The sequence below is a fragment of the Rhynchophorus ferrugineus genome, unplaced genomic scaffold (assembly GCF_030347505.1).
Source record: "Rhynchophorus ferrugineus isolate W39M unplaced genomic scaffold, kcgeb_rfMv2 rfM9, whole genome shotgun sequence".
NCBI lineage: Eukaryota > Metazoa > Arthropoda > Insecta > Coleoptera > Curculionidae > Rhynchophorus > Rhynchophorus ferrugineus.
Genome location: NW_027472588.1, coordinates 9,845,089 through 9,861,673, shown reverse-complemented (window position 1 = coordinate 9,861,673; position 16,585 = coordinate 9,845,089). Strand labels below are relative to the sequence as shown.

At 32.0% G+C, this 16,585-nt stretch overlaps 1 protein-coding gene across 6 annotated transcripts in view; it reads right to left on the bottom strand.

The window, feature by feature from the left end:
* Positions 1 to 4,850: 4,850 nt before the first annotated feature.
* Hk (potassium voltage-gated channel subfamily A regulatory beta subunit hyperkinetic) overlaps positions 4,851 to 16,585 on the bottom strand; it is a 225,237-nt gene continuing 213,502 nt past the window's right edge. For all 6 annotated transcript variants that reach the window (XM_076413091.1, XM_076413090.1, XM_076413086.1 and 3 more), the window contains 2 exons: positions 15,732 to 15,862; positions 4,851 to 9,606 (listed from right to left, as the gene is read on the bottom strand). In XM_076413091.1, coding sequence (XP_076269206.1) covers positions 15,761 to 15,862 — 102 coding nt within the window. In that variant the 3' untranslated portion in view covers positions 4,851 to 9,606; positions 15,732 to 15,760. The remainder of the gene's footprint in view (positions 9,607 to 15,731; positions 15,863 to 16,585) is intronic.

The following is a 16,585-nucleotide window of genomic DNA, read 5'->3' as shown; positions in this document are numbered from 1 at the left end:
CAGAGTGAACGAAATAGTGTTACAGAATTAAATTAGTCGAAATATCTAGTTAATGAAAGGTCAGTTGTTGATACAGTAAGTATTACAGTGACGCTGGTAAAGATAATAATTATATGTTTTGCAAATTTTTACAAATATAAGGATGATTTTTACTTATCAGCGACTACTAATTAGCAATAGTCTACAACTAGAATTAATTACCAGGAATAAAATACTTCATAAAAATTTAGTAGTGTTTTAACAGTATTTGTATTATATTTTAATTGATAAGTTAATGAAAACTAACCTAACATTTAAAACATTATTTAAGTCATACTTTTTTTACAAATACCTTTTTAGAAATATGAGTATGGTTTATAGTTATCACAGATTGCTAACTATCAACAATTCTACAAGTAGAATTAATTATTAGGAATAAAATACTCTATACAAATTTAACGTTGTTTTGGCAATATTTATATTAAATTTTAATTGATAAGTTAATGAAAGCTAACCTAAAATTCATAGAATTTTTTAAGTCATACATTTTGGTATTTTTATTGACGTTGCGTATATGTTATGCAAAATTATTGTTATACTGAATATTACATACATGAGCTTCATTATAATGATAATAAAAGTATTTTTTAATGACTTCTGTGATATGAAAACCTTATGATAAATAATAAATATCCCAAAAATCGATCAGCTTATATGATACTTCGTAAACTTTTCCTTTTTTTTGTTGGGTTTTACCAATGTTATAATGTTTATATATAATTTTCTTAATTTAGATTCAAACGAATTTTATAAGTGGTTAAATAAATTAGATCTTAACAATGATAATTTACAAGAATCAATAAAGAACGAAATGCTTTCAACTGTTTCGATTTTTTGATAACTAATGGGGATTACCATTGAGGTAAATATCATTCACTTGGTTTATCCAACATTTTTCAAATGAATCATATATATATTATTGATATTCATGCAGATATATTATGAAATCGATGTTTACATCAGTTTTAATAATCTGTATTTTACATCAAGTATTCTAGTTGAGTCTAGTTTAATATCGTGATATCATCATTGTGTTTAAAATTAATTAATTGAATTAAATTCAATGAATAATAAAATCAAATAAATAAAATTGTATAAATGAATAATAATGTATTTTATTGAATATTATTGAATAAATACATGAAAGCAATTATATTTCCATGGATATCTACATATTTGACGTTAATTTTTAATAATAGGTATGATTTAAAGTGTTTCATTGCAAATTATAACTTATTGTAGGTTAGTGTCTTTTCTTTAAGCGTTGCCAATATATTTGCAGAATAAGGTTTTCAGTATTTTTGTGACTTAGAAAATTTACTGATAGAAAATGGTACAATATATTTATAAGTTTAACATTCTAATTTATATTTTTGATCTTTCATTTTCTGTAATGACAGTTCAACATGTGATACAAATGATATTTGAAGGTTATGTTGATGAAATGTTAATAACATAAGAATGTCTTGCTGTTATACAAATAAAAAGTTGATTCATTATTAAGATAGTTGTAATAGTCTAACAAAAGATAATATATTAAAGCAAAATATTAAAGATCAATGATAAATGAGTGTTTCACTAACATATCTTAACGCTATGTCAATGAATTTTGACAGTATCGTATTTCAAATGTCAAAAACAAGTTATTCAATAATAATGTAAAATGTTAGTAATAAATATAGCAATATATCAAATGCCATAACTATTAATATCATAACGAAGACTTAAACAAGTGAAGTACGAATGAAATAAGTGCAGACAATGAAACAAAAAAACAGACCACTTCACTGTAAATTGTTTACAATGTTATTACAACAACATATTTATTAATTTAGAAAAAGCACCAGAGATTATTTAGGTCAAGATTTTTTCCTCAGTTTCCTGATTGATCGGTATCGCTCTCTGGTCATAAACCCGGTAAATTTAAGTTGACCTTGTGCGACCTTGAGGGCATCTTATTTTTTGTGATGCTCAAAGATTAAGTATCTATACCATAAAACGTACTACTGGGCGAGGCGCATCAACCATAAAATCGCTTATAAAATAGCAAATTCAGTAAATAGTATTGATAATTACACCATTTATAATGATAAATATGGTCATTTTCTTAAGCATGTTTTAGGTTATCAGGTCATTGCAATTGGATCGTGTTTTCGTATAACATAGGGTTTTTATAAACGAGTAAACTGGGTAAAAACAAATAAAATATGTGGGAAGTGTGTTGTTCAACTGAAATCGGTCGATAAAATTAATAAAATCAAATAAAACTGTAGATTATGTACCCTGTTATCAGCGAAAGCGTTTTGAACAAACAAAAGAAACAGTACGAGGGTATCTAGACCAAATGAATTTATTTAATTAAATAGTCGATTAGGAGAAATAAATAGAAACCTTTTAGTTATAACTATCGAAACAAATCTGGTATTTCCTAATCAGTATCATTGCAAATATTTTATTATAAATAACATCGTTTCCGACTGTCATTAAATGTTTTGTTATATTACATTGTTGACGTTCAGTATTTCAATTGTATAATGTCAAATCCCAATGATACATGACAGCATCAAACGTCAGTTACACATGACAATGTAAAATATTACTGAATTTAATCATCAGCTGTCAAATATGTGACATAAAAAATATATAATATACACATATCAATATATTTACTCTGTTTCTCAGAAATCTATTTTTTGAACATTAATTTGTTTTACTTAGAAATGCATCATTTGTCATGTCCAAAAACTAATACTTCACATAATATATCGCTATTAAATTGTTCTCATTTTTCTTCGATATTGCATCATCGAACTTATCAGAAAAAATATTTAATTTAATGGTTGGATTAAACCTATTAATAACTGTAACTAGTTCGAAATGATTATATGTTTGAAATGTTGAACTATAAGCAGTAATATTAACAAGTTATGGTACATATATTACGAGTGGAATAAAAAATTAAGTTATGGTGTCTTATAAAAAGTTTAAAAACCACATTGTGTTACTGAATCACCGTCACTTAGCTATAATTATAGGCGTAATAATTACTGGTTATTTCTGGGTAATCCTAATCGGTATTCGGTAAACTTCGGTGGTTTCATTGCGATGTTGCCATTTACAAGTAATCGAGAGGTAGAATCCAATGAACTGCAACAGCCATTTCGGATTTGACCCTGGTACTTTTAGAAGCTCTGTTTTAAAAGGTTAAGAACCCAATAAAATGTTGTTTATAGTTTAACAGGTCAATTGAAAAGTCCCTGGCCTGACACATACATGGCACTACTAGAATTAAATCCATATGTTTGTTAGTTAGCCCTAACCTGATTTTTTCAGTACGATTTGTCCCTTGCTTCTAAGTAGGCCTTAGTTTCGTCAATCACCTCTTCATTCGACGAAAATACGATTAGTACCGATAGTGACGATAGTACGATTTGTCCTTTGCTTTAAAATAGGCCTCTGATTCGACGATCACCACTTCATTCGACGAGAATTTCTTCCCAGTGAGTATTCTTTTGAGATCTGAGAACAGGAAATAGTCGCTGGGTGCCAGATCTAGAGAATACGGTTCCAATAACGCTATGTAATAGTCGCTGTTCGATGGTCTTTCTTTTTTCAAGGTAATCAATGAAAATTATTCTATGCGCATCCCAAAATACAGACGCCATAACCTTGTCAGACGACTGTTGCGTTTTCGCACGCTTTGGAGGGGGTTCATCGTGTGCAATCCAATCGGATGACTGTCGATTGGACTTCGGAGTGAAATGATGAAGCCATGTTTCATCCACTGTCACATATCGACGCAAAACTCGGGTTTATTACGCTTCATCATCTTCAAATACCGCTCCGAATCATCAACTCGTCGTTGTTTTTGGTCAAAAGTGAGCTCGCGCGGCAGCCACTTTGCATAGAGCTTTCTCACACCCAAATATTCGTGAATGATATGATGTACACGTTCAGGTGATATCCTTAGAGTGTCTGCTATTTCATTCAATTTCAATTTACGGTCATTCAAAATCATTTTTGGATTTTTTAATGTTTTTGTCAGTAACGACGTCTTTTGGGCGTCCACTGCGTTCACCGCCTTCGGTGCTCATTTCACCACGTCTAAACTTAGCATACCAATCCTTCATGGTTGACTTTCCTAGGACAGTTTCCGGAAACTCGGCATCAGGCCAAGTTTTTACTTCAACTGTATTTTTTTCCCTTCAAAAAGCAATATTTTATCAACACGCGAAATTCCTTTTTATCCATTTTTTCACAATAGCAAAAGTTGCTTCACTCAAAATGCTATAATTCACAAACTAATGATCCGACAGCTGTCAAATTTATACATGCATCTTTTGAGGTTAGGGCTAACGAAAAAACATATGGATTTAATTCTAGTAGCGCTCTATATGTGTGAGTCCGGGAACTTTTCAATTGACCTGTTACATACTGATGTAGTAATCTCATAGTCGTCTTGCTTGTGTATTAACTTAAGTAACAATTCATTAATTTGTAAACTCTAAGATTGTAATAAGCATTCCTAATATAAATTAAAAAATATCACAAAAATTTGTTTGTTTGTTTACAAAAATATCGATATATCGGCGAACACAAAATGTCGGTACCGAACCACACAAAATTGACTTGATATTAGGGGTGGAGAAATCTCAAAACAAAAGTTCGACACTCTCTTTCAAAAACTCTAGGTTTTTGGTATCGATACTTTAACTAGGCAACCAAAATTTCGATATTCTCCTGTACAACTATCCATACACATTTGAAAAAATCGAAAAATCAGCAAGGAATAGGAAAATAAAAAGACGGCGTTATTCTGTAAGAGAAATATTTTATTTTTGAGGAAAAAACCTACAATTTGCATAAAACAATATATCATATCATTTTCAATAGATATACTCAATAATATTAAATTTCTTGCCGAAAATAATGCGGTAAAAAAGCTTTTAATAGTAAAGTATCGTAAGATCACATTTTATATTATATTGTTATAATTTCTCATCTGATTTATCATGACTATATTTACAGTATAAAGTTCATTGCTTATTCGGTAATCGTAATCGAGACAGAACAATAAACCAGGGGGCTCGAAGGAAATCAAAGCTCTCGAACAATTTGTTTTTCTAATATTTTCCATAGTTCTTTAAAACGCGTGCAAGTAAACGTAGTACCGTAACGTTAATTCTAAAATAACGGGTCTGGTTCAAATATATGAGCGGTATTCTTCGAGCGTATGAAATCGACATTGCCTGGACGTCTCGTCAATCGATACGCTCCCAAAATACAACGTTTAAGAGTCCTAGGTTTACATATAAGGATCCGAAATACTTCATCGTCATCGTGAATATACATTTATTGGAGTTTTATCACCAACAGAGGCTAATTTCACGTAATTACAATGTATATTCACGAGGCATTCTTATTTCGGTTGAAAACAATGGATTAAATCGGGAAATTTAACTTCTTTCTTCGAGAAACTTAATCACAAGATGCCGGTGAGTGAACTAAAGCAGGTTAACTATTACGGGTTGGTTTAACCAATAAATAACATTGATAGACTCGTTTAAAATGCAATAACAATGATTCATCAACAACGGAGGATATATTATAACGCATTATTGCTAATAATTGAGTGATATGTCTTAAAGATCCCGATTTGTGTTCTACTTTGCTTGTTGATTCAAATTAGTAGTACGCTATATGTGGCGACCGTAACGTTATTTTGATTTGATTATTAGAATGAGGAAACGTTCGAACTTGAAACGAAAACCTTGTTCAACAACTTTACAACAACTTCAATCGTATAAATAGTAAAATAGAATCAAGAATAGATAACAAGGAAACTTGTCTAGTATCTAGTATCGAAATATACAATCTATCCTGCTGAAAAACACGGATTAACGTTCACTAATTACGACTAAATCGCTTATAACGAAAAAATAGGAAATTCTTTTGGGTTAATTCGTATTTTACAGCGATAAAAACAATCCACAATCTATGATATACATGCAAATATCGATGGAATCATAAATCTCTGCCTTATATACATATATTTATGGATACACTTCCAAAAATCTCAATGAGTTGAGATAAATTAAGTCACTAAAAATGAAATGGTTTCGTTATCTACATGTATATCATCATACAATAATTCTAGAATAATAGCAATCATTCCAACATCTTTTTTACGAATTTACTCATTATTTGAGTTGATATATATGTAAGAGTATCAAAACCGCATATATATTTATTCTGTCTGGAATGGTAGCTATGCTTTTCTCTCTCTCTAAAAATCACAAAAGTAACACTAAACGGAAACAAGTAAAAAAGCGTAAATCTTGGAGACTATATGATTTCACTTTTAAATATTTATCGTTTAAATTTAAGTATACGATATCATCAAGAAGGCGGCGCTTTGTAAAGAGCCCGGTTGCAAACAAGTGTTACACTATTCAAGTTTTATCTCTACGACATTGGTCACGCGAAAAATACAATAAATTTAAGTCCAATTTTTTACAGGTTTTTACATCGCGTCTATCCCTCGTAAAATCTTATTTACACTTACCCGTCATAGGTAATCAAGTTTTAATTTAAAACAATATATATATGTATATATATAGAACGATCCAAATAGTTTCAATTTGCTTTATTATTTTTTATATATATATATGTATAAATCTATTAGATTTAGAAAGCAATTTCAAGCTCTACTTGAAAATTTGTATAAGTTACTTTCAAGATTCAACAAAAATGGACAGAACTTTTTAAATGGGTGTCATTCCTGAACAGTTATCGTGTTTGATGCCTATGGCGAAGAAAAAGTCACATAGTGGCTATTTTCAGTGACGCATGGGCGCGTCGGTTAACCTCGGCAGTTTTCGCGTATTTTTGCGTGGTTGCCATTTTAGAAGCAATGGAGAGATATGATCTAATCAGTTAAATGCCTCCATTTTTATTTCACAGAAACGGACATCTGGGAAAACTTTAATATTTTAATAGAGCTTATATATCCTATAATAAAATATATTTATAATTAAATATTTGTATTGAATGTTCCTAAACAGTTCTTGATATTATTATGTAATGTTTATAAATTTATCAATAACTAATAATTAATATAGTATATATTTGTTTATTTTCATTTTTAAAAAATTATATTTAGAATATTATGAGAGATAACATTTGTACCAATATCCTAATCGATATCCAATATTCTTATGTTAATTTGGGTATCCAAGAAAATATATTCTGTATAGATAATATTCTTGAAATATACATATATTTTACAAGAACTGACAACGTGCAAAATCAAATTTTAATGCGCGTGCTAGGCACCTCTGAGTAAACTTTTGTTCATAGAGTGTTACTATTACTATTACTCTATGGTTTTCTCAAAAGTTATCAAAACATGATAATTCAAATTTTCAAAAAAATTGTTAGTTACTTGTATGTCATTAGGAAATTATGTGTAGAAAAGAAACTGCTTTTCTACAAATAAATTCTATAGCCTATTTGAAATAATGAAGGGTTGTGTAATACATTGGTATAATGACTGTTATATATGAAGGAAGTTTTCTTTCATCTCATAGAGACTAGCCAAGTCACTTCAAGACCTTAGCTCAATATATTCATTCTTGAAATCATTAACACGAAGGAAAAAAGGTCCTGTAGTTGATGTAATCCGCAGAAAATCCAAGTTACAAGAGTGATGCCTTCTCTAGGAGAAGAAATAAGTGCTATCCTTCTGTATAATATCTAAACTCGAATAAACTGAAGTAACTTCATAAACCCTGCATGATAAACATTATTATATAATGTTAAACTTCTATGATAAACATTATATAATAATAATAATATAATATAATTATATAATAATAATGTTTATCATGATAAAGATAGAATAAATAGTCAAAACAAATGATAATGCTGTTTTGATTTTCCGTTGTTCGATGTTCAGTATATCTCAAGGCTGTAACATTTTGAAGATGTGAAGATATTGAAGCATTTAGATAAATCTCACAATTTAAATATTTAAAATGATCATATTCTTTCACAACTTTTAGCAGGAGGATGAGGATTCTAATAACATCAAGATTATGTATGAGTCAAACTGAAGACATAGAAGTCCAAAAACAAATGGATAGTCGAAATGTGTTTCCCCCAATACCAATAGTATCATCGATATATTGAGTGATTATTTTAACTTAGAAGTATTTTTTCTTAGCAAATTAAATCTGATAACTGTTCAGTGATACACACCAAATACATTTACATCTGATGAGACTTAATCCAGCCCATTCGACGTGTTTATTTGACGGAGTATTGGTAAAAAGTTCTGTCTCTTTTCATCATGCGGATATACCTAATATCACTATAAGTATTGTGCAAATTTTAAATGTCATATACCAATATGACAAATTGTTCAATATACTAACTAATACATATTAAATCGATTCGCTTAGAATCTAATAATTACAATCAACCGTTCGAGGCAACTCGGCTTGAAGAATTGGAAGATATCTCTAAAATTGGCGAAGCAGCGGGCATTTCCGAGGTACGAAGACGTGGTGGGATCAAATCGAGCAAGTGAATTTTTAATTTCGTTGTTCTTTTGATAAAAGTAGACCAAATAAATATTATTTAAGGAGAGATTTTTTAATAAAATGTCCTAGCGGTATGTAAGAGGTTGTATGACTGATAAAGTTGAGATGGTTTGGTCGCATTTGCTGCGTGAGCGATGACTACGATGCTCAACAGGTTGGAAATTCGAAGTAGTACCTTGTAAGTTGTATGTAAGGCTTGGGTCAAGTAAATTTAAGAACAGGAATCACAGAGGGAATCTTAGTGAAGTTAACCATGTCGGCATGAGACAAATAAATATAAGAGGGATTCAGTTATCGCAAGTGAAGCTGAGTGATGTTTTGGCAAATTAAAGGAGAAACATGTAGAAATACCCACTGCTCTCCATATTCGTCAAAAACCTATATCTAGATTTAATCATTTTTTAAATATTTATGTAATAACATTATATTATTATTAAATAACACAACGCCAAGGTGTCTCATTCAAAACGTAATCTACTGTAACGAGAACAGAACGTGTCAGATGTGTTTTGTTACCGTAAAGCTAGGCTAGTTATGTTAAGACTGTTGTTGTTACCAAAGGACCTGCAGACGGCGTGGGAATTCGTTTCTAAACTGGTTTGGTAAGGTTGTGTTATTGACAAGATCCGTTTAGATGAGTATCTCCGGAGAAACTGCTTGGTCTGGGTCTGGATCCCTCCGATCTCATACGTTCACCGGGCTGACGGTCTTCTTGTCTTTCTTCTTCGAGACGAACGGTTCCGTCGTACACTTGGGGCCCTCCTCCGGGCTGTAGGACCAGCGCACTTTCTCCTTGACCGGTTTCTCGTCTGGGGTTTTGCTTTTACGAGTTTTGACAAACTCGGTAACTTTTTGTCACTGAATCTCACAGAATGGTAGTTTCTGACTGTCTTTCGTGTCGGTGTCCGTGTTGCTGATGTCGTCGCCTTTGGGGCTTTCCGCGTTGCTCGTGCCACCCTGGCCGCTGCAAAGGAAATTCAGATGACGTTAGATAGCACGATAATGGCCACGTGGCCGGTTGAGTTCAGAGAATAAAATAAAGCGTTGATTATCGTTATAATAAATATTGTTATAAACGTTTTTTGTTTTTTGTAATATATGTAAATTTGTAATATTAAGTTGGCGAGAAAATAATTTCGGTTGTTTTAAAGATATTTTTAAGGTATTTAAAACTCTTTTTTATATCTTATGTACTATCCTCTATTATTAGATATATTTTTCACCGTAAGAAGTCATTTATTGACGAAAATTAGTGCGATATTCGAGGGTGGTCCCATAAGTACGTAGTCTACAAAGGAAAAACGAAAATTTTGAAAAAGTTGCCATTTATTTCTCACCATAGTGTCCTTTTAGTTGACCCAGCGATGCTCCAACTTCTATAACCCCTTCGAAAACCATGTTTTTTCGAGGTCTGTAAAGTGGGTCTCCTTATCGGCGATGACGTCCTCATTCGACACAAATTTCTATCCGTCGATTGACTTTTTCAAGTCCAGAAACAAAAAGAAGTCACATGGGGTCATATTTGGATAATACAGTGCATGCGACAGCAGTTCGTAAGCCAATTCGACCAATTTGGCAGTGGCGATGCGGAAATGTGAGCCGGTGCGTTGTCATTGTGGAAGAGCACTTTCTTCTTCGCCAAATGAGGACGTTTTTTCTGCAATTCGGCGTGGAATCTGTCCAGTAATTTGCCATAGTACAGCACTGTAACTGTTTTACTATTCTCCAGGTAGTGTATATAGATCACACCTTGTGAATCATAGAAAACGGTGGCCATCACATTTCCGACCGATAAGACAATCTTCGCCTTCTTCAGAGCACGTTCGTCGGGTGAAGTCCACTGTTTCGACTGTTCCTTGGTCTCTGGCGAGTACTAGTAGATCCATGTTCCGTCGACGGTCACGAAACGACAAAGGCCAAACACTGGTCTGAAGCTGACCAGTGTTTTGACTGGTCTGAAGGTGACCAGTTTGAGATGCCTTTTTCACATCTTTCTGCTAACATGGGTATACCGTGTCGAGAGAACGATGTTGGTTTGGCAGCGATCCAATCGATCAATTTTCGCACTTCTTCAGCATTTCGAAGTCGTAATCAGAGGACGCTATGTTAGGTGAGTAAGTTACCCAGCAGTGTATGATACAATTTTCTATACAAGCTGCAACACTATCCTTTACAACTACAGTAACGTTTGACCGGGCGTTGTAAAGCAAGGGCATGATTTGCGTCTGTTACTCGCTATTGATGGTATTTTTTGAAACAATACGTATTTTTATTCGGTTTGGCAGTTCGTAATACTTTACGCTTTTTGTTGTAATAGTTGTGGTAGTAGATCTATTTTCCACCGTTAGTCACCTTACTTAAGCAATGAAACTGCGATATTCAAACGTTTTGATATGATAATTTCTTGTGGTAGCAATTTTCCATCCTTTTGGGTCTTTTACATTGCACGTAAACGTCTGGAGAGAGTTAATTTACCAACTGTTTAGCTGTCTGAAAGTTCCTTAGTATTTGAAGTTGGGTTTTAGTTCAACAAATCTTACAATTCTTTGCTTCTTGCTCTTTTTTTTGGCCCTTCAGACCTCCCTCTATCATTGACATCAAAATCACCACTTTTAAATCATTTAAATCAAAACCGACAGTTGTAATATGATAGAGCAGCATCACCAGAAGTCTCTAGAAGTGTTTGATGGGCATCAACAGCAGATTTCTTCGAATCGAGCAATGCAACTAAGGAATGATGAAAATTCAGTTTTGAGCGTTATATCAATTGCGTCTCTAGGCATTGAATAAATTAATAATTATAAATTGAAAACTGATTTTATGTAGAGAAATCTCAAAACCATCGTATTTAATAGTTCTGTCAGGTTGTTTAACAGTTGTTTACATTGATACTTAGGGTTTTCACCAATAGATATCGCTGATCAAAACACATGCAAGCACATAATATTTAATTGTTTTTGAGTCTCGCACGCCATTGTTTTTTCGCGTAATCCAGAAGGACTGACATTTGTATTCAACCTTTTAAATATGTTTTGAAACTTATACGATATTGAAACATATAAAATAAGACCTGAGATCATCATCAAATTCTCTACTCTAAGGTTTTGTCACACCATAAAACTGATATTATTTTCTAGCCAACCTAATATCATTTTACAAAAATATCACGTAATATGTTTTTAATTAATGCTAGAACATACATTAATTAACCAATCATTGCATTGTTTACTTGTTTTTAAAGAGATATATATTAATAAACGCGGTATATCCCGACATATTCATAGAATAAATCGACTGTATCTCGTAGTATTTTACCGAGTTCACAATAATGTATTTACTACCAGATTTAGTGATGACAACACGTTCGAAAATCGATTCAATATCAATTATGACAGAATTATCAAGAAATAATGAATATACGAGCAGTAAATGGCAGCTGTATGGTAGCACAAAGCTTATTTTTTAACAAAATTAAATTTGATAAATGATCAGCAATGATATTTGAATAATACTGGTATTAGTTCCTACTAAACGTAAAACGTTTCAAGATACAATGGTTTATTTGAAAATATATTTTAAATTATACAAGAGAAAACAAAGAAATATAATTAAAACAAGATTTTATTAATTTATAATCACTGTTAAATGAATTTATTTGACAAATTAAATGTTTATTCAGTTGCTCAATAAAACTTGATTTGATTTTTAAATCAAAAAGAAAAGACTCTTCAAGGAATAAAAGATGAAATTAGTATACAGACTCATTGCTATCTACTAGATTCTGTTTATTATTTTTAAGCTGGGAATCTGGGGATAGCAGGGTATAAAACAAAATATATAAAACGATATAAAGCAGTAAAATGTCCATAAAATATCTTAAAACAAATAAACAAATTCGTTTTTTAACATTTAAAACTTTTATTTAATTTCTCTATGAAAATTAATATTATTATTAATATTAATATTTAAACTTTGCCAATTTTAGCATATTTTGTAAGTGTTATCAAAAGAGCAAGTTAAATGGCATTGTACTTCAAACTTCCCATGAAATAAACCAACTACTTGTGTTTATAATGTGAAAACAAAATCTTAATATCTTAGTAAATAACAAAATATGTTTGTTATTTCTTACCTTTCTTTCTTATGTTTATTATCCAAACTTACTTTTCAGTTTGTTGTATATATACAGAGGCTTAAAAAGCTGGTTTGAGCTAGCTGGGATGGTCAATAAATATATCTAAATTCGTTCCAAATTTTTATATGGCAGAGAATTTGCCTCAAATACACTTCTTGCTTTAAAATGTCACTAAAATATATTTCAATGAATGCATCTGCTGAAGAAAATATTTCCATGCTACTTTTTATTATTTGCATTATTATTATTCCTTTTATTTGAATGTTAAATCAGCTTTATTTGTAAATTATAGTATTGGTTTTGTTTGAAGAGAAAGTCAAGACTTAATTCTAAAATCATAAGGTCTGGAATACAATTGGGATTTCGATAGAGAGGATCAAATTCTCTATATCCAACAGAGATCTTTAGAGACGCAACCTTTCAGTATATTTTTATGGTTTGTTCATTGTTAACTGGTATTCAACATCGTATAATTTCTAGCATGGATCCTCATGATGTAGTACCTCCAATTATTGGTTTTCAAACTTTTTCGATGTGTTAGAGTATCCTTTATATTCTGCTTCGAAATCATTAGTTCATTCATCTAGTAGCATCTAAATCAATCTCAGTGAATTGCTGAGGTACGTTTGCACTACGTCTCCATAATTTTGTTTGAAGAAGTTTGTATGCCGTAGTACATAGATATTAAGTTACGAGCTTTCTTATAAATTGCCTACAAATGCAGAAACGGTAGTACTGCAAGGAGGTTCAAAGTTTTGCTCCCTTATGAAGGTAGGATATCTTTTCGGAGTAATACATTTTTTAATAAAGGTAATTGTCATCTGATAACACATATCACATCACATAATGGGAGCCATTTTGTTTGGATATTTCTATTCATACGATCCAATATTTTCTGTTCTTAAGAGTTGTAGAATAGTTCCTGAATTATTAGGTTTGTTGGCAATGGTTATGTAAATGAGCAAAACTGCAGAATGTAGAAGGAATTTAGTAGCTTCAAAACTATATAAAGGTCCATTGTATTGTTAATATGCATTGTATGGTAATGGTTGTGCAATATATCTAAATAGGTCAATTGAAAAGTCCCCGGCCTACTATAGTAAAACAAATTTTTTTGGCAAAATTAGTTTTTTTTATTCAACATAATTCCCTTCAAGGGTGATACACTGATTATAGTGACCCTCCAACTTTTCGATGCCATTTTTGTAGTACGATTTGTCCTTCGCTTCAAAATAGGCCTCAGTTTCGGCCATCACCGACATTCGACGTTCGACGAAAATTTCTTCCCAGCGAGCATTTTTTGTGATCTGATAACAGGAAATCGTCAGGAAGTCGCTGGGGGTCAGGCCTGGAGAATACGGTGGGCGAGGAAGCAATTTGAACGCAAATTCTTGGATTTTTGCCATCGTTTTCACTGACTTGTGACACAGTGCATTGTTTTGGTGAATCAGCACTTTCTTTTTTTTTCTTTTTCACGGCCGTTTTTGGACGATTTCGTACTTCAAACGGTCCAATAACGCTATGTAATAGTCGCTGTTGATGGTTCTTCCTTTTTCAAGGTAGTGAATGAAAATTATTCCATGCGCCTCCCAAAATACAGATGCCATAAACTTGCCAGCCGACTGTTGAGTTTTCTCAAGCTTTGGAGCGGGTTCATCGTGTGCAGTCCAGTCGGATGACTGTCGATTGGACTTCGGAGTGAAATGATGGAGTCATGTTTCATCCATTGTCACATATCGACGCGAATCCTTGGGTTATTACGCTTGATTATCTTCAAACACTGCTCCGAATCATCAACTCGTCGTTGTTTTTGGTCAACAATATCTTTTGAGCGTCCCGTTATTGCGTTCACCGTCTTCGGTGGTCATTTCACCACGTCTAAACTTAGCATACCAATCCTTGATGGTTGATTTTTCGGGGCAGTGACAGAAAACTCGGCATCAAGCCAGGGTTTTGCTTCAACTGTATTTTTTCCCTTCAGAAAGCAATATTTTATCAACACACGAAATTTCTTTTTATCCATTTTTTTCACAATAACAAAAGTTGCTTCACTCAAAATGCTATAATTCACAAACTAATGATCCGACAGCTGTCAAATTTATACACGCATCATTTGAGGGTTAGGGCTAACTAAAAAACATATGGATTTAATTCTAGTAGCACCATCTATGTGTCAGACCGGGGACTTTTCAATTGAGCTGTTATATATTTATGCAGAACAATGCATTTTTATTCAATAAACACTGACAAATTGTGGGTGAACGCTTGATATTAGAATAATCCTTATAAAGTATGAAAATGCAGAAATGTCGGATTTAGAATTAATTAATTACAAAAGTGTACCAAGTACCATTTCATTCATCAAATGCTCTGGAATGGAGACTAACATAAAGAAAAATGAATTTAAAGTAAATGTTTATTAGTCCTATATAATATTTCTCATCTTTTATTTCTTGAACGAAATTTTTAACAGTTTAACCTCAATGAACACTTCCACTATGTGGAGTCCCTAAAAAAAAATTTGTAATGATTTGCGGCACTATCAGTGAATATCATCAGAATAACTGCTTAGCTTACTGCTCATAACTGATACGGTTTCATGCGCATTATAATCAATTAGTAAAAATGATCTCTACTGCGAACCAGAGTCTGAATACAGAAGCAGGCTGTCCAAATTAGCAAAGTTGAAAATTGCCCTTGATGAAGCGACTAGCATACGCAAAAATACTACTTGGATGTTTAGGTCGTTGCGAACGATTCCAACTTACAAGCCAATCGGTCAGTTCTTTGGTATTTTGTTACGTTTTTTCGTAGTCGTCCTAAAAATGTATTATAATAGTGATAAAATCATTATTTTCAGTTAAAATATCGACGAACTTATCACTGAAAATGTTATTGTGTCCTAACGATATCGATATTTCTACGTGTAGAGCATATGGCATGGAGGTACGTACCTAATAGAGCCAGGGGGGCACATTGATTGTCATCTAAGCGCCAGCGTCGAAACCATTGGTGGCCTAGTTGGTTTGTTCTCGAGGATTCTCTCAATATCCTGGACCATGTTGGTGTTTAGCTTTGGTATTAGCTAAAATAGAAGATATATACATTATATACATGGTGGGACTTTTGGAACTTTTGGGCAGAACAAACTTAAGCAATTTAGCTTGAATGCTGTATAGTTCACATTTTTCTTCTACTCTATTAGTTTACATTACATAATTTTATTGCTGTAATTTGAATTGTCTTTCCCAACATTTTATATTATTTAATAGCTTTTAGAAATAATTAATTTACGTAAAAATGACAGAAGCCTTATCTATAACCTCTTTGTTTCATTAAAAAATGTTCTCGACGAACTAGCATTCTATGTTGTGGTAAAATTAGTTAAATCTAACGCAAAATATTAACATAAGCATAATTTTCTGGGTCTGTAAACTGAGATTTTAGGTTTACCACTTTATCAGTCTGGATCTATGAACAAAATTTCTTTTTGTTTTAAATAAGCTTACGCTAACATGGAAATCATAAGCAAAATATCTTGCTTATGATTTTATGGTAAACAAATATTTAAAATCAGTTCTTTATGTTATTAACGAATGATCGTGCTTCAAGAATTCTGAAATTTTTTTTCTGGCATATTTTGTATTTATTTAAATAATTATTTTATTATGTGGTAAAGTACTTCCTTCAATCTTCGTGTAATGTATCATAGTAAATCATAAATGATTTCTAATATTATGGTTATTTATTTTTATAGTTATTTTAAATAGAAGAAAAATAGAAATGTTCATTTTCATTACGTTCGAAA